Source organism: Canis lupus, chromosome 32 (assembly GCF_003254725.2).
Source record: "Canis lupus dingo isolate Sandy chromosome 32, ASM325472v2, whole genome shotgun sequence".
In the NCBI taxonomy this organism is placed as follows: Eukaryota; Metazoa; Chordata; class Mammalia; order Carnivora; family Canidae; genus Canis; species Canis lupus.
In genome coordinates, this window is record NC_064274.1 from 6,046,747 (window position 1) to 6,074,124 (window position 27,378).

Genomic DNA, 27,378 nt, shown 5'->3' on the forward strand with positions numbered 1-27,378 from the left:
AGACCTGTACAAGGAGAGAGAAGAAGAAATAGTGGGGAGTGATGGCAGGGAAAAGAAAAGTTAGGAAATAAGGCTTGGTCTGCTGATCCCATAGGTGGCCACTGCAGTGGAGGGGTTTGCACCTGACTGGAGCCCCAATACTACAGAGCAGCTGCATCAGCTTGAGAGTTAGGCAGACAGATTGCAAAACTTGCTTCCCAGTCTCCTGATGGCAATGCACATAAATTAACATCTCATTCCCTGCAGTCCGCTCAGCGGCTGGAAGACAGGATTGATCTAACATTTGGCCTCCCTAGGAGGGATGTGCTAATTCTTTCTTCCAGCACTCTCCACTTCCTTCTGAGCTCAGCTTTTCATCTCCAAACAAATATCTGGGCTTAAGAGTCTGGGACCATCAAGCACCAGCCAGCCTGCTGAGGTGGCTCCTCCACCTTCTGTCTGTGCAGCCCCACACAACGGGCAAGGCTAGTGCTCTTGCACAGGTGGACTCAACAGCATCAGGAACCACAGCCAGTCCACTTTCAAATTATAAGCCTTCCTCCTCCTGTAAGGATTCTGAAAGTATTTTTCCATGTAAAATTGCACATGTCTGAGCAAAGTGGATTTGGTTGGCAGGCATGACCGTATTTACACAAATTCACTTGGCTCGTTCCCCTTAAAATAATTCTCAGCATTTGGTTTGTTTCTGTTCATAACATCATCCTTTAAACCAGAAAGAGTTTCCAAGATTTTTTTATTTTCTACTATCAATCAGCTTATTTGCTGGCTTATCTGACTGTGAGCCCACACAGGTGCCCAGTGGAAAAGAGAACAGGGCCACCCAGAGGACAGGGACAGAGAGGGCTTGTGTGTGAACCAACCAGTGGGGGCCCTTTGCCTACTTTGCACAAGGACTTCTCTCACCCTAGTAGTATCCTGAGGAGTAGAACCACCACACCACTGCTGTCACATCTATGCCATGTCTTCTAAAGATTATAGGAGGGCTCTGTAGTTTGTGCATAGGGCAGAGTCAATACATTTTAGCTGGCAGAGAGAATTCTATGCATGTTTAATACAAGCTGCTTTCCTGTTTTTGAAGAGTAGGTGGAAGAGAGGAAGGCTTGAAGTAATTCTTGCTGTGCTTTTGGCTTTTGATAAGAAAAAAGATGGATCAGCTCCTGAGAGATTGAAGGATTTGGAGGCAAAGGTGGTGTTTTCACCTTTTCTTCTAATGAGGACTGAGATTCAAGAAGAGAACAATATGGGAGATATTGAGGAAAATTTGGTTTTGTAGGCTAAAGTTTACAATACTAGATAAATGTGCCGTAGGATTGACTAGGCTCTGTTCATCGTTAGCAGGTACATATTAAGCCTCTGTTACATCTCAGGCACTGAAGGAATATGTGTCAGAAAGATTGTGAAGAATGGGTTTGCCTGAAACAAAGGATTGCGGAAGGGGAGGTGGGTGAGGGGATGGGGTAACTGGGTAACGGGCACTAAGGAGAGCACTTGATGGGATGAGCACTGGGTGTTATACTATATGTTGGCAAACTGAATTTAAATAGATTTTTTAAAAAAAGAATGGGTTTGCCTGGAGCCACCACTTAAGACAGTTATGTGTAAACCAAGCAGAGGGGGTGACAATGTCTAGGAAGTAGTGAATTAGCTGAAGAAACTGGGGTGGGAACACTAGAGGGTTGAAGGAAGGGGAATGACAACGGTGTTCAAATCTGCAAGGAACTGTCGTAATAGATTAGTTCTGTATAGCCCTAAGTGTAGGATCCAAGGGCACCTGGGTGGCTCAGTTGTGATCTGAGTCCTGGGATCGAGTCTCACACTGGGCTTCCCACAGGGAGCCTGCTTCTTCCTCTGCCTATATCTCTGCCTCTCTGTGTCTCTCATGAATAAATAAATAAATAAAAAGTGTAGGACCCATGTGTGGACATGTTGAGGACGCAGGGTTTGAGTCTAAAGGAAATAAAGCCATTATTCAAGCCATTATTACCAAAGCCATGCATGCTACTGATTTTTTCCACCACAGAAGGTTTTCAAGCAGGAGTTGAACAAATACTTGTCCTGGATTTTCAAGTGGAAATTCGAGCAGCATAGCAGAGGGTGAATGAATTTAAAGTCCTTTATGATCCTTACAGTCCATGAGATTCTGAAGGAAGGGATCTTCATGCTTTTCATGTCCGTTCTACTGCACCAACTCCTTCTCCAGCTTCTATTAAGCATGTTTAATTTGAATAACAAATACGTTGTAATAAGATCATAAAATTTGGTTTTGTTTTGTTGTGCCCTAACAAAGTGATTCATGCCTTTTATCTCATTTGAGTTAAATAAAACAACAATCAAGGAAGGATTCATTGTACTAATGTTCTGTTTCTTGAACTGAATGATGAATATAGATGCCTATTTTATCTGTCATCTATTTATCTATCTAATTGGAATGCTGCAAGTGAATTTGTAAAGAAAGAAAAATAGCTAACTTTGGAATGTCCAGTCTCTGACTTTCTACTTTAGAGCCTGTAAGTTAAACTACCCACGTGTAAGATTTATAAAGTATATAACCTTAAGTCATATAATTTTTTCGTTGGCTTTTAGATGACTGACCACAAAATTTCATTAATTACCCCTCAAATTGGCATCAGACCCACCCACATTTTTCATTGCCTCCCTTGGCTTAGTGACTATGACTACTTCTCCCTTCAATTCCCCAAGTCACGCAGGGCATTACTAAGTAAAGGCAAATAACTGCCAGATCTCAAATATAATCAAATGTATCATTCTTCTCAAGTTGCCCTCTTTTTTTTTTAAGATTTTGTTTATTTATTCATGAGAGACACACAGAGAGAGGCAGAGACATAGGCAGAGGGAGAGGTGGACTCCCGGCAGGAAACCCAATGTGGGACTGGATCCGGGACCCCAGGACCATGACCTGAGCCAAAGGCAGACACTCAACCACTGAGCCACCCAGGCGCCCTTCAAGTTGCCCTTTTTTTGTCTCTCTCTCTTCCTCACATGATCTACCCAACCCTCTTCAAAGCACATACACATACACACATACACACACACACACGAGTGCGTGTGTGCACGTGCACTCCTACTCCTCTAGAAAATACATTGCCTGGTTCCTGGCAGCTCTGAGCACTGGCAAATTGCAAAGCATCAGAAAATCCATACATATTCCAGTAGACTGTGAAAAAGAATTTCCCCTGGCATTTGATGAGATGACCACCCAGAATCAGAATAACACGTATTCAAGACATTTAAAACAGATTGGACAAAGCACTAGAGATTATGATGTAAAGATCAATTCTCCTCTCCCCTAGCAAACAAATGGACTACGTGATTTAACGTACCTCTCCCATTGTTAATTTCTATGATCTTGAGATTAATTTGAATGCAGACAGAATCCATTTGAATAATGGCTCAAGAAAAGAACCTTGTTGCTAATTTAATAGGTGCCAGGGTGTGAAAAATTATTGTCGTGATTATAGTAACTGGAACTGAGCTTGTAAAAATATTTTTGCAAATATTAAACAGTTCTAGAGCCACACACATACATATAACATAGCAAGCTCCCTTTTGTTTTTAAGATTTTACTTATTTATTCATGAGAGACACAGAGAGAGAGAGAGAGAGAGAGAGAGAGAGAGAGAGAGGCAGAGACATAGGCAGAGGGAGAAGCAGGCTCCATTCAGGGAGCCTGATGTGGAACTCGATCCCGGGTCCCCAGGATCATGCCCTGGACCGAAGGCGGCGCTAAACTGCTGAGCCACCGGGGCTGCCCAGCAAGCTCCCTTTTATCATGAGTTTCTTTTTTCTTTCAAGTAAAACGTAAAATTTTAATTTAAATTTAAAATGTGGGGACACCTGGATGGCTCAGTCAGTTAAGTGTTGTACTCTTGATTTCAGCTCAGGTCATGGTCTCAGGGTCATGAGATTGAGCCCTGCATTGGGTTTCATGCTGGGTGTGGAGCCTGCTTAGGATTCTCTCTCCCTCTGTCCCTCCCCACCCACCAGTCACATGTGCACACATGCACTCTTCCACTCTCTCTAAAAAAATTTAAAAATGTGTACCAAGATTGTAATGAGTTGGAACTGCCTTAGTCCATCTCACTGATCTGCCTCAGTTGCCTAATAGATGTAAGAGACTGCTTCTAAACAAGTATATCACTTAGAATTGAAAGATAACTGAAAGCTAGAACAAATACCCAAAACTGTAATTTTGAAGGAAGAACATGACAGTGATGGGGTTGCAGTAGGAAGATATCCTCAATACTTGCATTTTAGAATTCATGTTTACTTCTTTCTATAGCTTCTGTACATCAAAGATTCACCTTGCCCTCATCTCTCTATTGTGAATTTCCTAATGGTCTTTATTAAATGCTTTAACTCTTAGCATGTACTTCATGTTTTTACATTTGCACATACATTATGGTATGTGTCGCCTGAGTGACAAAATAATAAATGACAAATACTTCTATATCCAATGAATGAAGATACAAAAAAAAAAAAGATACATCCACAGTGACTTTATATTTTGTTGGCTTGTTTATTGGATAGAGGAGAAGTCAGAAAAGAATAAAAGAATAAAAATTAAGACTGGGCTCATCGCCTACTTTTTACAAAAGCCAATCAAAAGTTTAGCAATAGGGATGCCTGGGTGGCTCAATGGTTGAACATCTGCCTTCGGCTCAGGGCATGATCCCAGGTCCAGGGATCGAGTCCTGCATCAGGCTCCCTGCGAGGAGCTTGCTTCTCTCTCTGCCTATGTCTCTGCCTCTCTCTGTGTGTCTCTCATGAATAAATAAATAAAATCTTTAGAAACAAAATAAAACAAAAGTTTAGTAATAACATCCACAGTTTATTGGGCACCTACTACATGCTGCATAGTTTGTGAGCATTCTCTGAAATCCTCATAAAAAATATGCATGCAGGCAGGCATTGTCCTCATTTTAAAGATGAAGAAACCAAAAATCAGAGAGGTTTATTCCTTCCCCAAATAGGTGACAAAATAAAAATATAACCACCTCTAAAGACCATGCTGTTTCACTTACATGTCTCAGCATCCATCACAAATATCTAAAGGGAGTTGGCCCATATTGAGAAAGGCTGATTGGGCCTGTCTTTAGGATTAGTTACTTTTTACTTAGACGCAAGTTTCTTCTCAAATTATTTTTGCCATATCAAGCTTAACCTGACACCCCTAACAGAAAGAATGTCATAATCTTTTTTTTTTCTTTTTTTTTTTTAAGTAGTATTCAACACCCAGCATGGAACCAAACACAGGACATGAGCTCACAGCCCTGAGATCAAGACCTCAGCTAATATCAAGAGTCCAATGCTTAACAAACTGACTCACTCAAGCCCCAGAATGTCATAATCTTCATTTTGCAAAACAGAGGAGTGATAGTGGTTTAATTTAAATCTTCCAGATACTGGCTGTATTTTAACAGTATTTTAACTCTCTTGGGCTTGACTCAGAGACATAGGTAAGTACTACAAAAATCTCAGGACAAAAGGCATGCTGAGGTGCACAGGGGGTTTGGTGGACATATCCTGGGACTGTGAACCCCCAACTGAGAGAAGTTCAAAGAATTCTGGACTGTATTTCCTTTCTGGTTTTCATACTTTTCAGCCCAGACTCCTCCTCACGTAGAGATTCAGTATGGAGAGGACCCCACTGAGTGAATTCTGACCAATTCGCTTACAACATATTTAGATCCAGACTTCATTTCTCACTGTTGTTACCTGTTCATTCAGTGACCACACAAGACCACAGTGCAAGAACAATTAAGATGTGGTCTCACAGAGATCTGTTTTGAGACTCAGAACCCAGAAATATGTTTCTTGCAAAGCGGATGCTGCACATACCTGGATATGGTAATCAATTAATAAATATTTACTAAGTACTTAAGGCAAGAGGACCCTGGGAAGAATACAAAGAAGCAGTAGGTCCCATGTCTTCCATCAAGAGCTTAAAATTTAGTTGGGAATTTTAAAAGACAAGTAACAAAGATAGGTGTCAAGTGATGGCTCTGGCCTGACCCTAGGCCTCTGCAGTTCAGCCTGGGTCCAGCCCAGGGAGAAATCTACTCTTAGGCAGAAGAGATTATAGAAGCTGCTTCTGCAACAAGATCAGGTCTGTAAAGCATCAAATAGTCCCTGGCACACAACAAGCGCCCAATAAAGATTGTTTTTCTGTCTCCCCTTTCTGTCCCATTATTCCAGGGAACAACATGAAGCTTTCCCGGCAGTTAACTCAGCTTTGATCTTGTTCCCCCCAGTCCCAGTAACAGGACTTTTCTTTTTTCTTGAGGCCTAGTCCCACTTGATAGTTCTAGGATTCTGTCCTGTTCCCCATTTTGGTGACCTGCCCACATCGCCGTCCCTTCACAACTGAGTGCTTTATGCTTTGCTTGTCACTCTTCAAAGGACTGGAGCTCCAGGCCAGTTAGTAGCTAACAGCCTACTCCAACAATGTCTCTGGCCTGTTTGACTGCTGTTCCAGATACTGCCTGAACTGCGATTTGTTATCCTCCTGATGAGTCACCAAATTAGAGCACAAATATCATTCGTTTAAGTGTACTGGCCCCCTAGGACACTCTGTTGAAAAGAAGCCCAAGGCCATGGTCCAGTTTCTGGAGGAAAGGATGTCACAATCAGTTAGCAATGGCTATCCTTGGCATGGAAAAGGAGGCCTGGTGTGTACAAGGGCTGCATCCTTCTTATCTGCATTTTATGAGCCATTCTCTTTTAATTGCCCCCCTCACCAATACCATTTTAACTTGTCATCCTTATCCACTTCCCAGCACTTGCAGTTGGATCTGTCCTTCTAAACCCACCACAAAGACCCGAATGGATCCAGATCCAAATCTCCTCCCTGACTTCCCATACCAATGGCTGAGGAAATCCCAGATTTAGCACACACACACACACACACACACACACACAACACAGACAACATATTTCAGATTGGAGAAGTCAGGGAGAGAGCAAGGATAAGACAATGCAGACAGGGGAAATATATTCAAAGATATGACAGTCAGAAAGCATAGAATTATTCCAGGCATAAGCAGTCTACCATGAAAGTCAGTAACCCATTCATTAAAATCTGTCTTTAAAATATTACACATCAAATTTTGAGCCCTCTTCTCTAGGACACAGGTATCAACAAAATCATCACCTCATATCTAATCCCTCCTAAGGAACTTGACAAAAATTTCTATAATTGAGTTATTTGAGATCCCAATTAAGATCTACCCTGAACAATGTAAAAATTCAGATGTGTTTGCAATCCTAATTTTCTTTTTTTTTTTTTTTTAAGATTTTATTTATTTATTCATGAAAGACACAGAGAGAGAGAGAGAAGTAGAGACAGGCAGGCTCCATGCAGAGAGCCCGACCATGGAACTTGATCCCGGGATCTCGCCCTGGGCTGAAGGTGGCGCTAAACCGCTGAGCCAGCGGGGCTGCCCATGCAATCCTAATTTTCAAGTGGCCCTTCATGAACTCATTTGTCAATGGCCTCTACCTAATTAAGAACCCTAGTTTCCATAAATACTTTATTTTGCAGGTTGGTTAGGAAGTGCAATTGTCTATTCTCTTTATTTGTCTTTCTCACCTTAGTGAGATAAGCCATCAATTTGTCTGAATTGACACACAAAATTAACAGAAAAAGACTTAATAGTAGGCAGAGTTTCAAGTGCATTTCATTTGGTCTTCAAGTCATGAGCAATATTTGCCACACTGAATTTTAAAGAAATGAAAAACAAGGAACTACATAGAGGTTTCTGGGGATTTATTTTCTACTTTTTTCTAGTATTTCTTTCAGTTCATTTTTCAGTGAAACAAAGTTTACATGCTAGAAAAATGGATATCTATCCCTTTAGAAAGTTCTATGGTTTAACCATACACAATGACTACAAGTGTATTTCTATTAAACCAGACTGTCTCCACCCATGTCTACTTAACAAAAGTACATTCTGCCCTTGTTTGTAATCTTGCACCATAGAGAAAGGAAAGCTTTGATTTTGTCTCCGTAATCTTGGAGCCACTCTTGAGAGGGAAGGAGTAATGATGCCCTGTGATTAGAAAGAACATTCAAAATATTTAAATATCTTAGGATGAAGGATATGTCCCTCGCAACTCTATTTGGTTTCAGCATGGTATTATACATTGTTAGTTTAAACTACACTGTAACTACAGTTGCCCTGAATGGAAATTCACACTCCAGGGGTTGTCAACCACCATTTACTTAATCAGAGGCAACTACTACAAGCCTTCAGCTACCATTGTCTCTGATCAACATACCAGAGGTTTTCACAATTGGCTTAACAAATGTTGAAAATGGTTTTGGTTTTCATTGGTGAAATTATTGTCTTTTAATTGGCATAAAAGATGCTAGAAACGGGTTACCATTGGTGAAACTAAATACATTCAAAATAGGAAGACACGCTCTCCTATGCACATGTGAAACCACTATAATGATACAATCAGCACTGTAATTTTAACCCAATCTGTAAACATCCTGTGCCCAGCCAGAGGTATCAGCCCCTGCTGACGGACTGGCCTCGTTGTCAACATCCATCCACAGGGTCTCCCCATCTTCCATCTTTCTACTCAAACACTCTGCCTTGAGATGGTTTTCACTTACTCTTAAAGATATTTCCCCATGTGCACATTATTTTAGCCCCCAACTGATGGTCCCTCATAGCCATTAATCTTAAATAATTTATAGAGATGAACTTACATAATAGATTAATGCAATATTTTCCACTTTATAATTTTCACACTCAACAACCTCATATTCCTAAACAATACTCTCCACCAAGTATCTGAACTGGAGATGAAACCAGTACATGGGCTGCAGGTAATATGGACTTGTGGTTAAGACTCTGGAGCCAGACTGTCATGAGCACATCCTGGCTATCCTACTTGCCAGCCATGTAACATGGATAAGTTCACTTCTTGGTGAAATTCACTTCTCGGTGCTTCAGTGTTCTCATCTTTGAAATGAGGCTGTTATGACACCTAACTCATAGAGTTGCTGTGAGAGTTCAGTACAAATAAGACATTTAGCCAGTGACAGGCTGAAGTTCACTCCTATTAATTCACAAAAGCCAATCAGTAGCATCTATTTCCAACTCCCCTTTCAATTACATCACATTCATGGCTCACAACTGGCTATAGTGGGAATATTCGCACCACAGAAAATTGGCAGATGCCAAAAATGAAAAAACTGTGTTTTCTTTTCTTTCTTTCTTTCTTTCTTTCTTTCTTTCTTTTTTTTTTTTTTTTTTGAGAGTGATTGTTCAATATTTACCAGTATACCACTGCATTTAGCACAAGGGCTAGCCTACAGTTAGCTCTCAAAAAATATGAGCTATTAATAGAAAAGGTGATGAGGGTACTTCTGCCAAGCTAAAGGATTTTTCCCCCACTTTGCTTATCACACAAAGAAAATTGTAATTACACAAAGAAATTTGTAATTACACAAAGAAAATTGTGACAAACTACTCTTTGGTGACTCTTTCAAGCTAAATATAAACTAAATTTCTCCATCCCCGGTTAGCTTTAATAATGTTTATGTTCTTGGCTAGAATCACCTTGCCTGTTTCAATCTATGACATGGCACTAAGGTGCCTTATAAGAAAATAAATTGTATATAACATGTGAGCACTTTTTCAGTGGTCTTGCCAAACTCAAGGATATGTGGGTTACATATTTCTATTGAAGTCTGCAAATGAGTCCCTGTTTGGCAATCAGTTCAAGGACAAAACTCTTAAGTACTCCATGAGCAACACAGACATCTCAAAGACACAATTTAAAGAAATGACTGATGGACTCCTTCATCATTCCAGCCAAGAAAGAAATCAATAAAATAGAATTGTGTCATTGTTTCCAGTTTGTTTGTAAAGGAGACAGATGCAAAGTGAGAGAAATCAATCAAACGTGGTTTTTTTTTTTCTTTTTCACATTTATTGACAGAATTTAAGATCACGTTAAATTTCCTAAGTATTTATCGTATAGTTTCTTTGAGCAGTGAGGAAACGAAGAGAATGGATTTTTATTGCTTTTCTTTTCCATTTATTTTGCTTTTTAATGTTAATGGGAGAAATGAGTAAATCAACAAAGGCCAATTAGAATTACCAATTGTACCAGAATCTGGCCATATGACACCCTGCTATGCAAAACCCTAAATATTTCAGAAATATTATTAATAATGTCCTAAAATCTTTTTTGCCACTCCTCTTAAAAAACTAAGGATTTTGTGATATAACTCAGTCTCAAACCACATAATAGGCCAATAAATCACAGCTAGATCCTACAAGTCTCAGCCAAATATTTGGTCATTCACACACCACAGGCTTAGGGTTTTGCCCATAATTCCGGGTTAGATGGTCATTATTCTTATCAGGTATCCAGATAAGTGAGCAAAAAGAAAACTGGTCATTATAAATATACCAGCACACCATCCCTGAGCTTTAACACTTGTAAGTTTCTCTTGAATCAAAAAGCAAATTGCTGTGCACATGGTACAGCATCTATTTGTACTTGTATGTATTTGAAATAGTCTATGATGACTATTTCTAGTGCACTGCTATAGTGAGATGGAATTTGAATGACTAGTTGTCTTAATTTTAAGTTAGTGGTTTGGGGGTGGGGGCACACACCACTTCCAGAGAAGAAAATAAGACAAGGTATATGGCATTATCCACCAACAAGAAAATGCAGGAAAGCATTCTGTTCTAGAGACAAAGATGGTCAAGAAACCATGGATCCTCAGAAACAGGTAAGAAAAAAAAATAGAATACACACTTTCTTTTCTTTCTCCTCCATCAACAACAGAGAAGCTCTTGTTGACCATGGAACCATTAAGAGTTCTTAGCAGTACAGGTTGCCATGCACTCCACTCCTGCCGGCTTCCTGGACTGGAGAAAGAAAACAGGAAAGGGAAAAGGTGTCTTAGGAGAAAGGACACCTTTGAGGGCCAACAGCTAAGAACAGTAGGTCAACAAACTGCTCAACTATATACACACCTAACCATCTCTCTGCCCCAGGGCTCCCACCCAAAGGAAAATCAAGCCTTTCCAAGTCCATGCGTGCAGGAAAGCTAGAAAAATTAACCTTGCAGCCTAGGCAGCTTTAACTCCTCTCCGTGTAGAGTCCAACCAGGAGGACAAATGCCTATATTCAAAATGTAAATGAGGCACCTGGCTGGTTCAGTCGGCGGAGCGTGCAACTCTTAATCTTGGGGTTGTGAGTTCAAGCTCCACGTTGGGTGTAGAGATTACTTACAATCTTTTTTTTTTTTTTTTTAATGTAAATTCGTTTTCTCTTACCTTCCCTCCACCTTTTCAGGGAGTTCAGTGTCTCACTCTGTTCTTTCCCATATCCGCCTCAATCAAAGACCTATATGAACTTACTCATTTCACAAGTCAAGGTGGATACATTTCATCTCCAATTCAACCCTGTTCTTCACTACTGCTAAGACTTGGAGTTACCAGTTTCCTTCAGCTTTAGAGTACAGAGACACAGGTTTGAATCCTATTTTAATACTTAGTCTCTTTTCAGCCTTGGATGAATTACCCTCTCTGAAGTTTCTGCATCTAGAAATGAGAATATCTTCTTCCCCAGGTTTGTTGTAGATTAAATGGGATAATGAATATAAAATCACTGGTACATGACAAGCTACAAACCCACTAAGTAGGATTAAATATAAGATTTAATAATAATTAAATGATTTAAATAAATATAGAGGATGACCTCAAGAAGCCTGAGCCCAGGGACGAGATTCAGTCTACAAGGATAAGGATGAGGCAGAAGAGGGGATGACATGAGATAAAAGAAGTCCTACAGTTGTTTTGAATCTACGACCTTGTCTCTAGTTGAGAGTATAATTGAGTCAGTATATAAACAGAATTAAACTGTATAAAACATCTAGAAAAACTGTTTACACAGTTAAAGGGAACGCTTCTCTACCCTTGATGAAGGGAGCTTATTTAGTGTCAACACCCGTGAGCTCTCTGTGGGAGTGACCTATCTGATGGAGGAATAAACTAGACGTGTTCGGTTCAACTCTTCCCTTTTATTTCATGGGGAGTTTTTGGCTGTTTCTCCAGGGTGGCCCCAAGTCATCCCCTAAAGCCCCCTATCTCAAACCCCCTCCTCCACTCATAGAGAGTCAGCCTTGGTCCAGCGCAGCTGATAAGTGGGTGGGAAAGTGTGATTAAATATATCCTCCAACTGAGCCTTTATGAGTCATAAAGGTAGTATTTTGAACTCTCATCTGTTTTATTCTGTTGTCTTACTCTCACCTTAGCCCTCAGGCAAGATGAAGGGTGTTATCTAAGAGGCCCCCTTAAGAACTCCAACAAGCCTTACTGACTGCTACTTAAGGATACTGAAAGATTAACAAAGCAAAGGGAAAAAGCAAAACTGGTCCAGCTATGTCAAAGTAATACTAATTAGAATACATGGCAGAAAATAGCATCATGACTAATTGTCCTAAGTATAATAATACTAAAAATAACATTTATGTCAGTCATCTTATTTTTCTTTGAAATTTATTTAAACCAAATGTGTGGGATCCCTGGGTGGCACAGCGGTTTAGCGCCTGCCTTTGGCCCAGGGCGCGATCCTGGAGACCCGGGATCGAATCCCACATCGGGCTCCCGGTGCATGGAGCCTGCTTCTCCCTCTGCCTATGTCTCTGCCTCTCTCTCTCTCTTTCTGTGTGACTATCATAAATAAATAAAAATTTTAAAAAATAAAAAATAAAAAATAAACCAAATGTGTTTCCACATAATTAGGTTACCTCTGTCTTCTAGCACTGAAACATTAGAAAACGAAGAGAAAATGGCAGCCACATGAGTGGATATAGTTTAAGCTACTTGGTTTAATGCTAGTCCTTGCCTCTAGCCTAGACCCTTGCCCTGTGGGATTTCCTGTACTGACCTACAGGAAGTGGATTCATGGTTTAAGTAAGTTTTATATGCACCAAGGGATCTGCACCTTCCACCCTAGGGAGGTAGTTATTTAGAGAGAAAGCAGTTAAAATGTGAAGTTCATCATCAGAGGAAGCTCTCAGGATGACCCAGAGGACCTACTTCTTGCAGAGAAAATAGGATTTTAATTGACAGATTCGATCCCAGGTTCCTCTCTAGGGCCTCCCAGTAGAGGTCATGAACTGTGATGTAACTGCATGGTTTCAAACACTTTCAATTCAGTTCACACCAGGCCCCCATGGAATGTACTTCAGGCTACCACCTCATTCTACATTCCACTCCCAATCACTCTACTCACTCCACCTCCCAGTCACCCTAGGTTTATGGCTTCAATATGGGAAGTTTAAATTATGTCAATCTCCATTACTGATTATTCACCTTTCATCCAAATTACTTGAGTCATTTCCAAAATTGCTCCCTCTGAGATAAGTGAGTGGGTTCTTTCTACTCATGTACAAATACAAAGACTTAACTTTCTTGACACAATAATAAACATACTGAGTGAGCAGCCCTGGTGGCACAGTGGTTTAGCACTGCCTGCAGCCCAGGGTGTGATCCTGGAGACCCGGGATCGAGTTCCACATCGGGCTCCCTGCATGGAACCTGCTTCTCCCTCTGCCTGTGTCTCTGCCTCTCTCTCTCTCTCTGTGTGTGTGTGTGTGTGTGTGTGTGTGTGTGTGTGTGTCTCATGAATAAATAAATAAAATCTTAAAATAAAATAAATAAATAAATAAAATAAAATGAAATGAAATGAAATAAACATACTGAGAATCTAAAGTGAATTAATCCTTGAAACTAACTAAGGATCCTGGCAGTTAAGAGGCTCTATTTGGTGGTAAGATCCTTAAAGTTTGGGGATGTGTTTTGTCCACTCCTGAATCCCCAGGGCTTAGAAGGGCAGCTGGCATGAGTATGTTTGATAAATCCTTGAAATTAAATAAAGTATTTAGCACTTTAAAAGCAAATATCTGCATCAAAACCTTTAAGAAATGCTCCATAAATTAACAAGATGATGACCAAGAGGGACGACTAAAGAGACCGTCAAGAGACCGACTAAAGGTATCTGTCAAGCTGGTGTCATTGACTAACCACATCCACAAAGCACATCATTAATCCACTGTGATCAAGTTGGGGGGAGTCTGGTGAAGGGTTCTGAATATCTCCCTCTTCATCCCTCCCAAAATCTGGAATACTTATTCTATTGAGCTATTACACCAGTTTTAACACCTTCCTCGTGTTATGTTTAAAAAAATAAATAAATTTAAGAAAACCATTTTAAAAATTAAAAAAAAAAAAAGGACTGGGACTCCAATCTCAGGCAGATTTCATCACCTAGAAGGGTTTCTTCTTTTATGCCCCCAGATGCACAGAGCTGTTTTCATATTTGCTGTGTTTGGCTACTCAGAATCCACCTCTCTTGACCATGCAACTTGAGTACTTCATCTCCCCTGGCCACTGCGATTGGTTCAGGGATGATACAAGAGACTGAGATTCCATATGAGCCAATGAGATGTGAGAACGGCTTCTTGAAGGCTTCTAAGAAAGATAGTTCTTTACTCTTCTGGGACTACTACTGAGAGTTGTACTATCTCCTCCTGCAGGACATAAGCAAAGAAGCCGGGAGCGCTAGAAACTTAGCAGCTCTCTTATGACAAGGGAGGCCAGCCTTAGGCTAAAGCAGTCCTAGCAAAATCAGAGAAGAGAAAGGCTGATACAAAATGATGGTATCAGTGAACCACTGGCTCCAGCCTGACCTGAAGCCTACCTACCTTCCCAGTTACATGAGCTAATAAACACGTCATTGATTTAGCCAATTTGAGACCAGTTTTCTGTTACTTGCACATGGCTAAAGCCAAATTCACTGAATTGATCAAGTCAGCTCTTAATAAATTGCTGTCCGCACTGAGTTGAAAAGATTTAAATGCATCAAGGTTAAGGGACCTACTAGGAGACTTTCAATGGAGCAAAAGAAGTAAGAGAATGCAAAATCCCCACCATTTCCCAGCCTATGCCCTCACCTCTCGTATGTGAGCCTCCTTGGATTCCTTCAAGCATTTACTTGCACTCCTTACATGCTAATTATGTTCAAGCCAGTGTCTACAGAAGAAACAAAAACATTGTCCCCACTCTCTAGAAGTTTATAAATAACTATAGAATGTGTAAAGGTAAAAACTTAGAAGTATTTAAGAATTAAATAATTATAAGGTGTTAATATGGTAGATTTCCCCCTAAGTTGCCTTTAATGTTAAGCCACATTTTTAACAACTATAGCTTTGATTTAAAATAAGTTCACAATAGAGGCACCTGGGTGGCTCAGTCAGTTAAGTGTCCGACTCTTGATTTGTGCTCAGGTCATGATCTCAGGGTCATGAAATCAAGCCCTGCATCAGGCTTCTTGCTCAGCACATACTTTGCTTGAGATTCTCTCTCCCTCTCCCTTTGCCCTTCCCCCACTCTCTCTTCAAATAAACAAATCTTTTTTTTTTTTTTTTTAAGATTTATTTATTTATTTGACAGAGAGAGAGCACAAGTAGGCAGAGCAGCAGAGAGTAGGCTCTCTGAGCGGAAGAGCCTGACATGGGGCTCAATCCCAGGATCCTGGTAATATGACCTGAGCTGAAGGCAGACACCCAACCAACTGAGCCACCCAGGTGCCCCATCAAATAAATACATCTTTAAATAACAATAAAATAAGTTCACAATAAACTGGAAATACATTAATAATACATGCCACAGTATGGTTTGAAATCCAACAAAATAATATCTGTGAAACTTCTGTGCAACACAAAGCACCATGCATGCATGTAATATTTTGTAAATAATAATAGCCAACATTTATTGAATGTCTATTGTATGCAATGTGCTGGCACATACTGAGCACTTTGCATACATTATCTCAATCTCCACAACAAATTATAATTCTTGTTTTATAATTGAGGATACCAAGGCATAGAGAATATAATTGGTTTCCCCAAATCATACAATGAGAAAATAATGGGTTAAGACTTAAACCAGGCAGGCAAGTCTGGATGGCTCAACAGTTGAGCATCTGCCTTGCACTCAGGGCAGCTCAGGGCATGATCCCAGGATCTGGGATTGAGTCCCAAATTGGGCTCCTTGCAGGGAGCCTGCTTCTCCTTCTGTCTATGTCTCTGTGTGTGTGTGTGTGTGTGTGTGTGTGTGTGTGTGTCTCATGAATAAAAGTCTAAAAAAAAAAAAAAAAGACTTAAATCAGGCAATCTGACTTCAAATCCTGGATCTCTCACAAATATGTAACTGTGTTTAAAGGTTTTATATAGTAGTCAGAATAATGGTCCCCCAAAGATGTCCATGTCCTACTTCCCTGAATGTGTGACGATGTCAGATTACACAGCAAAGGGGAATTAAAGTTGCTGATGGAATTAAGATTGCTAAATAGCTGACCTCAAGATGTGACGATTATCCTGGCTTATCCAGTGGGGCCCAGTACAATCACAGCAATGACAGAAGCAGAAGTCAGAATGATTCAACAGACTCAACCTGGCCATTGCCAACTTTGAAGATAAGGGAAGGAGCCCTGCACCAAGGCATAAGGGCAGCTTCTAGACCCGGAAAAGACAAGAAAGCATAGTTCTCTCTTATAGCCTCCAGAAAGGAATGTAAGCCAGCTGGCACCTTGATTTTAGCCCAGTGAGACATATTTTTGGACTTCTGATCTCCAAAACTGAAATAAAATAAATCTGTTTAAAGCCACTAAGTTTAAAGCAATTTGTTACAGCAGCAATGGGAAACTAACACACAAGTGTGTGTACATTTTTGCATCATTCAGGTAGAAGGATGAAGAGAAGGATCTATCCCCAAGATACTACTTTATTTTTTTAAAAGATTTTGTTTATTTGAGAGAGTGCACACATATGCATGAGTCGGGTGTGGAGGCAGAAGAAGGAGAAACAGACTACCTGCTGAGCAGGGAGCCCGACTCAGGGCTTGATCCCAGGATGCTGAGATCATGACCTGAGCTGAAGGCAGACGCCCAATGGACTGGGTCACCCAGGCACTCCCTCAAGATGCCACTTTAAATAATGATATCAAAATCTAACCTTATAGGGGATCCCTGGGTGGCTCAGTGGTTTGGCGCCTGCCTTTGGCCCAGGGCCTGATCCTGGAGTCCCGGGATCGAGTCCTGCGTCGCGCTCCTGGCATGGAGCCTAGTTTCTCCCTCCTCCTGTGTCTCTGCCTCTCTCTCTCTGTGTCTATCATAAATAAATAAATAAATAAATAAATAAATAAATAAATAAATAAATAAATCTTTAAAAAAAAAAATCTAACCTTATAGGAAATGAAAAATTGGCCTTGGAGACACCAGAGTCTGGTTCACATGGATAAGCAACTAAATTACCTGGGGCAAGATACCCAAACTTTGAGTTTCCTCCTCTGTAAATCACGGATCATTATTTCTCATAGGACTGGAGTAAGGACTAAGAAAGTTATTAGAAAGAAGTTAATACAATGCTGAACTCTCATTGCAGAGTTTCCTGCCCATTTCTTCATTTAAACTCCCAAGGGAACACGGAGAAAAAACAAGCTCATCTTAGAAAAAAGTTTTCTGTTTTTCATAAATATTAAAAAATATTTAATAAAATATTAACTATTAAAAATATTAATATATAATATAATATAAATATAATGTGTAAATATTAAAAATATTTTTTAAAAGTTTTCTGTTTTTCATAAATATTAAGGATATCAAATGATTTTTTTTAAAGATTTTATTTATTCATGATAGTCACACAGAGAGAGACAAAGAGGCAAAGACACAGGCAGAGGGAGAAGCAGGCTCCATGCAGGGAGCCCGACGTGGGATTCGATCCTAGGTCTCCAGGATCGCGCCCCGGGCCAAAGGCAGGCACCAAACCGCTGTGCCACCCAGGGATCCCAAGGATATCAAATAATTTAAACATCAGTGTAATTTGTTAAATGGAAATGGTGTGCCATTTTAAAAAAGAAATCTCCATACCAAAATTGTAAAGCAAGAAATTTCTCACCCTAGCCTCGTTCTGGACTTTGGGTCTTTCTCTACCAATCTCTCTCTCTCTCTCTCTCTCTCTCTCTCTCTGTCTCTCTCTCTCTCCAGGAAACAAGTTAAAGTAAAAAGTAGTACAATAAAAAATAAGGATGCAAACAGATTGATTTATGTTCATTTTGCTGAGCAAATAACTAGCACTGCTTTCGTTACATAGGCTACTTCTCCAGAGGAATATATATTTTTGAAACCGGTTTCTCTGGGGCTTCAATTCCGATCTGCATATCAAGGTTTTACCCTTTCCCCCGGTGACCCATTTGTCTGAGGGAGGCATTCAATTAGACTGCCAGAGCAAATTGATTCAGTATTGACCAGAAGAGGCTTCTCACTTGAAAGACATATTACACAGAGGTGGAGGTGTCACTGCCACAGGTCAATACTCCAAGTGCAAGGGCCCAGATGATTCAGGAATATGAAATGAGGAAAGGTCCTCCCTGGGCATTTGGAGCAGAAAAGCCCCCTCTTTCTCTTACAGAATAAATAGCATGGGAGTGAGACGCCCAATAAAATGCATTTTCATAAAGGCAGGAAACCGATGCCTGTTCTCTAATGGTAGGGAATAAGCAAATTCCCTTAGTGGGAATAAGGAAGATGAGAATAAAGGAATAAGGCAAAGGTTTCTTTGTCTCAAGAACCCAAACTGGGATTTAGGATCTCAGTAACCTCATCCTCAAGGTCATTGCTCTTCAGTGAAACATCTCTGCTCTTTTCAAGTGCCCTCGCCCCCTGGACCCTTTTCTGTGGCCCTGCCTCTCTCCATTCATGGACTGCAGCCATAAAACCCAGGCCTGACCAATTTATCAAAACTTTCTCTCCACACCCTTCACACACTGTGTTCATCTTTGTAAACCAAGATAAATACTCAGTTCTTATAGACAAGCCATTGGGTCTCCTTACATCTAAAGCATGAGGAAGCACTGTATGCCCAGTAAGACAGAAATAAATGCTTATCCATGATAAGTATGCTTTATTGAATATAAAACTGGAACTCAAATTAAAGGGCAAGAAGGACACAAGCTTATGGTACCCAATGCTGGCTTTTAATCTTTGTTATTTCTCAAGTGATGGCTTTGATTTGTTGAAATGTTTTATAGCTTTGACTATCTGACAGAATAAATTAAACCCTTTCCAAGAGCCTTTCCCTTGATTATCCCAAGTTCTCATTATCGATAAGATGGTCCTTTATATCCAGCTTGAAAAAAATCATAAAATTGGCATCATTAAAATAATGAAGACCCCTACACATACCTTTGTTTTAAGATTTGGCCTCTACATATTTACACGACTCCTTTTTTATTTATACGTTCACATCGTTGCAACAAGGTGACCATTTTTATTGTGTGACACACACAATAAAAAATATTATGTAAGGCATGTAGTTTCCAAATGTCACTGGTGAAAGCTGAAATCCATTATCATTTGCTCGCAGAAATGAAGCCCATCATGCTGTGCACTTGCAGAAAAGAATAAAAAGGTTTAAACCAAAATCTGCATAATCCCAGGTAGAGGCAGCAGCAGCAGCAGCAGCACGGGGAGAGAAAAAGGAAAAAAAAAAAAAGGCATCATCTCTGATATGCAAAGCATGGAAAAGAATGGCATATATTACAAATCAGGCTGTCTGAATGCAAACGGCCCAAGAACATGCTTAAGTAAGAACACACACTGTAATGAATTGGTTCAAGGCATCGGTTGATCATTTTCTGTTTCAAAAAATTCCTCAGACGTATATATGCACAACTCTGCAGTTAAAATGCAGCTGCAGTTCCTTCAATTTTCATTTGGAATCGAATGTCAGATAAAATGAAAAACCCTGCCTTCAACCCTATCCAAAAAGATCATCCTCAAAGAATACTTTTCTTACTATTTCTTCCTAAATAAATTTCTAATATTACTCATATGCCTAGATGAAAAAAAAATATTTTGAGCATTAGAGGGAAAACAGGAACATTAAGGATGGGTGAGTACATGCCCCAAGTGGAGAAGAGGATGACCTGTAATGTTCCAGAGTTCAGCTCAAACCAAAGAGATAGAAGGGAAAACAATTCTCATAACAGCCTGTTTCTTCTAACAATAATATAATTTCAAATACTAGTATGTCAACTCAGTAAACTATTCAATAGCCAGTAAAATGATAAATATAAAGATTATGTAGAAAGCATGGTAAAGAGTCTATGAAATATAAAAGCAAAAGATACCAGGGAATTGTGCCTATGCTATTACTACAACCTTGAGAAATTATTTATACCTTTATTTAAAAGGTCATAAAACGGGATCCCTGGGTGGCGCAGCGGTTTAGCGCCTGCCTTTGGCCCAAGGCGTGATCCTGGAGACCTGGGATCGAATCCCACGTCGGGCACCTGGTGCATGGAGCCTGCTTCTCCCTCTGCCTATGTCTCTGCCTCTCTCTCTCTCTCTCTCTCTCTGTGACCATCATAAATAAATAAAAATTTAAAAAAAAAAGGTCATAAAACACCATAATACATGCAGATCTGATGACAGTAGTGATTTTTATGTAGGAGAGTGGTAGCAGTTAGGGGAAGATTTTTTCTTTTTTCTTTTTCATTTCTAATATTATTACAGCAAACACATACTGCTTTTTAATTTTTTTAAAAAATGTTTTTATTTTAAAGATCTGAAAGGCTGAAGACTAAACCGCATCTCCAACTTTTTTGTAGGCAAAATTATTTTCTCAAAGCACTGGATTCAGAGACCTGAAGAGAATATTACCACTAGTGGCCTAGTATATCTGCTGCCCTGTATTTGCTTATCAGGAATTTCTGAAATTGGCAAAGGCCAAACCTGCTAGGAAAAACTTGGGAAGAAAAAGTAAGCACAACCAAGAAAGGAAAGTATCAGGTATACTCAGAGCCACTGAAATTATAGCCTGTTTACTCACAACACTGATGCAGTTCAAGACATGGCACCTCACAATATTTTAGGCTGAAGAAACTTGACAAACGTCATGGGCAGAAAGGACTTTCCCCTGAAGCAAGTCATAGAACCAACCCTCAGGTGGATGGTAGGTTCCCTATCCCGGGAGGAAAAGAACATCCTTATTTCCAAGATGGAGGGACATCAGAGGTATCTGAACAAACAGGGCTCGTTTCTCCCAGTTTACTATACCTACGTCATGCCCTTTTTTGTCCTATCACATTTTTCTGCAACTTTTCACTCTTCGTCTAACCTTGCATAAAAACACTCAGGTTTAACCACTTCTTTGGGTCTTCATTTCATTATCAAGGCTATCATGTCATGCAAAAGTTCTACTAAATGCACTTGCATGCTTTCTTCTTGTTAATCTGTCTTGGCATATGAGCCCCAGCAGAAAACTTACAAGGGTAAAAGTGATGAAGTTTTGGAATATAGGTGAGGCTTGGTGGGGTGAGGTCCAGAGCCAACAACCAAGAAAGAATTCTTGAGATGTCTTTGGTGCAAAATGGTGGTTTTATGAAAGCCCGGGGACAGGACCCGTGGGCAGGAAGAGCTGCTGTCCAGGGCCTGTGAGGGGTGGCTGATTATATACCTGGGAGTGGGAGGGGTTTGAGGATAGAGTACTCTCTAGGGAATTTTGGAAGCACGGTTTCCAGGACCTTGAGGGGGCTAGCTATTGTTGGGGAAAGGTCACTTATTACCGTCTAATAAAACCTGAGTCATGAGACCCTTCAGATGTATATTGGTGGCCCATGTGCTTGAGGGATGATTGCCAACATGTATCTTAGGGGTTTAGAGATAAAGGAAATTACTAAAGGAATTTGTATATATTAAAGTATATTTACAGGCTCCTGGGAGTTGGGCTAAGATTGCCTTCTGCCCTTAGCAAAGTCTGAACATCGAGGCAGTTGAGTCTGTAGAGGAATGTCACTCTCCCTGATTCAAGGACTTGTCAGTGTGCTTTGTCCTCAGCTAGCCCTGTCCCCCCCCTCTTCATTTTCCCCCTGAACAATTCTGACCCTTAAATCTTTAAGGTTGTTGAAGGTCTCAACTTCTGTAACTTCTTCCTGCTGAGTAGGGGCATAGAGATGTCCCTACCTACGGGTCAGTATTGGTCAGTTGGGGAACATATTGGGTCTCATGACTCAGGTTTTATTAGACGGTAATAAGTGACCTTTCCCCAACAATAGCTAGCCCCCTCAAGGTCCTGGAAACCGTGCTTCCAAAATTCCCTAGAGAGTACTCTATCCTCAAACCCCTCCCACTCCCAGGTATATAATCAGCCACCCCTCACAGGCCCCGGGCAGCAGCTCTTCCTGCCCACGGGTCCTGTCCCCGGGCTTTCATAAAACCACCATTTTGCACCAAAGACATCTCAAGAATTCTTTCTTGGTTGTTGGCTCTGGACCTCACCCCACCAAGCCTCACCTATATTCCAAAACTTCATCATTTGGCACCCAATGTGGGGCTTTGAGTCTTTACATCTGGACTCTGAGCTTTGGTGCAAAGTTGGTGAGTACTTTCCTCTTCTTTCTTTACTCTCATTCCAGGGGCCCTTCAAGGAGTAAGGTCTTATTGGAACAGTTTCATGCCGATTGCTCAGGCTGCAATCCTCTAGCCTGTGGCTACTCTACAGGGAGGAGAAAAAGCCTGCCTTTTGGCTGGAAGTTAGTACCCTGGCCAAGATAGTAATAATAAGATCCAGAAACTTGATACCCTCTCTTTATTCCTGTCCATATACAAAATTGTCTGTCTTGGGCACAGGACAACCACCTAAGTCACCAGGATGGCTGCCAATCTTAAGACTCTACTGTGAGGTTTCCTCCTACTTGATAACATGATCCCCTCCACATCCCTGGTCTAACTGCTTCTGGCCCCAAACCTCCACTGGGAGCTGGCCAAAACCAGTACCTGATGGAATTAAACCCAACCAGGGACTGTTTCCCAGGGAAATTGGCTGTAAAGACTATATGTGTTAGAATGTCACTTAGATCCATTCCATTCCATTCACTTAGATCATGATGGATTTCTATCTTTGTTTTTTCCATCAATGTCCTCTACTAAATACATAAGCTACAAAATTGGGTAATTCCCTTGTAAAACTTTTCTGGTGTTCTCCATGGGTTAAAAACAGCGGGTTTTGCCTTCAAGGCAAGGCAAAATAAGGGGTGGCCTTCATGGCACGACCTTCAAGGCATGGTATTTCGGTCCATATGCCAGCACCCATCCGTAGCCTAGGATGCAACGGGGAAGCGGGGAGAGGGCAGGCCTCCCTCCTACACCTGCTTTTAACGGCTGCGGTGATCATTGTGACTTTGTTCAGGTGATGCCTCCGGTCGCTTTGACGCTAGGAACCTCTGATATATCCTGCACATGGGACGCCACCCAGTAGTCGGGGGGATTTTCTTTGGTAATGGACCTTCTTTACTCTTCTCAGAGCATGGGAGCTCTTCTCTTCAATCCTAAAGGTGCCTTTTAACCCACTGGAGACAGTTCAGATTGCAAAACTTAGGAAAGGACTGAGCTCCTCTAACACTGCATGGCCTCAGTGGGATCTATCCATTAGATCTCCTCTGCAGGAAAAAAGGGCAAATGGCCCAAATGTGTTGGCTAGTAAACTCCCTCCTGACATTGGATAATAATGATCTAAATAGGCCTCCTCCAAGTAAACCCAGGATGTTGGAGGAAACACAGGCCATCCCAGATGAAAGGGACTCTCTTACTCTCTCACTGCTCCTCCTAACAGATGTGGGGGGTTTCTCCCTCACTCATTTCCATTCTCCCTCACTCATTTTCCATTCACTCAGGTGGATGGCAATAATTGGGGCCAACTGTGGTTAGTCTACCTCAGGATGGGGACTTCAAGGAATATTCCCAAGCAGTTACTGAAACTCTCTTTGTTTGGGGGAAATTCCCTGTCTTGTCTGGCTCGACATGGACTGCCTGTTCCCCTTTGTTGGCAGGAAAATATGGCTTCTGCTCCTCTCTGGAGCTGATGAGCTCTACAACTGGGAACCCTTTCTCTGCCTTCTGGCAGCACTTTGCCTCTTCTGTCTCTCTTCCCTGTCCCCCTGTTTCTGCACCAAGTTGCTTCTATACCATCCTTGTTGCCTCTGACACCATTGGCTACCGTCTCTCTTAAGGAGCAAAGAAGAGCACCCCTGAACTTAACACCGCTCACTCCAGATTTCCCCACCAGTGTCTCAGGTAAAAATTGGCAATGGAGAACAAAGTGACTTTTAAGAGTGGGCCCAGGTGAAACATTTTCAGTATTTAAACTAACTTTGTTGGGTTAAGGTAGACCTGTCTTTAAAGTTATCAGCACTAAATATGAAACTTTTATTTCATAATGTTGTGCCCAAGATTGCAAATCCGAGAAACCACCAAGGAGCCGACACCGATGCAAGCGCACGAGGGTTTATTAGCAAGCTCGAGCTTGGGTCCAAGTATACCTGACACAGCGAAGCAGGGACTTGGACCCCAAAGTGGGTTACAGCTGGGTTTTTTTATAGGCTGGTCTAGGGGATTTTCAGAAGGGGTGGAAGAATTTCTCCAAGTTCTGTTTACATTCTGATGTGGGGCTTTCAAGGGCATTGAGCTCTGTTCTCATTCTAATATGGGACTTTCTACCATGGGTGTGGGCTCTGTTGTCTTTCTGATATGGGATTCTCTGCCGAGGGCAATTCTGAGCTCTGTTGTCTTTCTGATACGGGATTACCTGCGAGGACAATGAGAACATTCTGCAGTTTTTCCCATAAAGTTCAGCTCTTGACGGGATGAGCACTGGGTGTTATTCTGTATGTTGGCAAAATGAACACCAATAAAAAATAAATTTATTATTAAAAAAATAAATAAATAAAAGAATTACTGGGAAAAAAAAAAGTTCAGCTCTTATTCACAGGGGCCTAAGATGGCTGTACTTGTGCTAATGCTAAACTTCAGGTGGGATGGCCTTAATTTTTCTCGGCCTCCACAATAAAGGTTTGCTAAAAGTCAAATAATCTCATGTTATCTCTGTTGCAATTTGTTAGGAAAAAAGATAACTTGAAATGATGGTTAATTGCCTGTCATACTCAAGTTTTCATAATTGTTAAGACAGCTTTCAAAGTCTTTGGTAACCTGAAACTTTATAAAGTTTTGCTTGGATAATCATCTAGGTCTTTTCCAAATAGGATAAAGTGCTAAAGCGTTGATTACTGGATGTAGATTTGTGCTTTTGACTCATTACAGAGAAACTAAGCATATTTAAGTCTGTTGGTAAACATGCTTTGTGCTTAATAAATCCGTAAATCTGCCATCTGAAGAGTTTTGGTATAACAGTTCACAATTGGTTACTACATAGTTTTCACTGGAGACTAAGGTTTCTAAGACTGAAAAATTCTGCTAAATGTAATTAAGACTGATGGAGAATAAGGGAAACAACTGTATGTAGAAAGATTAGAGCTATATGGGAAAGATAGAAGAATGGGAATATATTTTTGTTAAAGGTAAAAGAAGGTAATCTTGTCTTAAATAAGACTGGAAAGAAATGGCTTGGAACAAAATCTGCATGCAAAAAAAGTTGTAGAAGGTCTGTGAAAGGAAATCTTTGGAAAGGAATTTTAGATGTAGTCAGGACAGACTAAGGTTGAAATGAATGGATTTTAAAAGTACACAGGTATAAGAATAAGTCTGATTTCTCTCTGTTGGAAAAGACAAGTTTTCTTGAATTGTTGTTTTGCTTTTGATAAGAAAATGCAAACAGTTGTTTTCTCTTTGCCTGCCCAGAAAAACCAGTTTCTATGTTTTGCCTTTATCAGGTCTTTAACATCCCTAATCCTATTTAGGCATATGCTTTAAAACTTTATAAGATTTTAACAAACTTCCCAAGATTTGAGTTCTAAATGGAGTCTTGACTCATTAGGTCTTTTATTTGGTATGTTACCTTACTCTGAAAGTACTGTTAAGCAAATGATAAGCCTTACGTTACATTTGGGTAAATGCTATAACTATTCTAGAGATGATATGCAATTCCTAAAGTTTTAATATGTTTTGGTATAACATATAATATGTTATATGTCACAACTTGAGTTTCCTTGTCAATTGCATCATTAACCATATCCATTTCTAAGTTTTTGTCATTTATAATTGTTATTATTCTCTTGCAAAATGATTTTCATCTTTAAGGAGATTCATAAAAAGTCTTTAGGACAAATACAGGTATTCAATGTCTTTAAAATCCTAAAACTGAAATAGATAAGAATCTCCAGAACTAACTAAGCTGCATTCAGACTAAACAAAAATGGTATTACAAGACTAAGTAAATTGGGAAAAATAATTATGTATATTTGCTGTTGTTGTACTCTTGGTTAAAACATTGCTGATTCTCTAATATTTGTTCTTCCAGATTAAGGAAAATTTCTCTTGAGACATCAGTGATAAATAGAAATAATGATGACAAAGCATTTAACTTTTCTCTCTACTTGAACCCTCTGAAATTCAAAAGGTCTCAGTAAGTATTCTTTCTTCCACGGCAATCGTAGTAATTTGCATAAATTCAGTAAGAATCTGTTCTTGTAGGACACCATTGGAAATATTGGTTATTTTACCAAGGCTTTGACTGGAATGTCACATTTGAGAGACATGCATAGACTCAGATATGATCAAACAGCTTTAAGGAACTAAGGTTGACTTTATAAAACCTAGAGCAATAAAGCCACATGGAAATGTTGGCCTGATACCTTGCTTACACAGTTCCCAGCAGCCTCACCACTTGAGTAAAGAATGTCACTCTCCCTGTTTCAAGGACTTGTTAGTGTGCTTTGTCCTCAGCTAGTCCTCTGTTCCCCCATCAAAAGGAAAAGATACTTTTCCTCCCCTACAGCATTATGAAAAAAAATTATATTGGTAGACCATACCAACTCCAAATCATTTTGGAAAAATAAGTTATGAGTATAAAGGGCTCATTTCTTCCCTTCTAACAACATCTCTCAGCATTTGTCATACCAGGTTATGGTAGCTCTTCTCTTTAATAAAGTGTTCAAATGCAGGAGGATTACCCAGAGTCTTGAGAGGCAAATGTAACACTGGGAGACTTTATTAACATCTAAACAAATGTGAGTGGATGTGTTGCTCACAAAACTCAAAAATTAATAACAATTGACTTAGACCAGGCACCACAGGACGACTATGTTCATCTGCTCTTGTGAAGTTCTGGGGTGTTCATATCTTTTGCATTATCCTCTTCAACAAAGACAAGAGTATCTCTTCAACAAAGATATCAGTTGTGATAAAATCAGGGAAGATTTCTCATTTGGCAAGTGTCTTTTAGGAAATAATCATGGTAAAAGACTAATTTTGATGTTCAGGGAAAAAAAAGTAGAGTTCTTGTTTGAGTATCTACACAGAAAT

General features: G+C 40.3%; 1 protein-coding gene across 8 annotated transcripts in view; it reads right to left on the reverse strand.

The window, feature by feature from the left end:
- RASGEF1B (RasGEF domain family member 1B) overlaps positions 1-27,378 on the reverse strand; it is a 547,852-nt gene that overhangs the window by 483,228 nt on the left and 37,246 nt on the right. For 6 of the 8 annotated variants that reach the window (XM_025426340.3, XM_025426389.3, XM_025426351.3 and 3 more), the window contains one exon: positions 10,807-10,919. The exons of the other annotated variants lie outside the window; for them this stretch is intronic. In XM_025426340.3, the coding sequence (XP_025282125.1) occupies positions 10,807-10,863 (57 nt within the window). In that variant the 5' untranslated portion in view covers positions 10,864-10,919. Of the gene's footprint in view, positions 1-10,806; positions 10,920-27,378 lie in introns of those variants that run through there. 8 annotated transcript variants of the gene reach the window in all.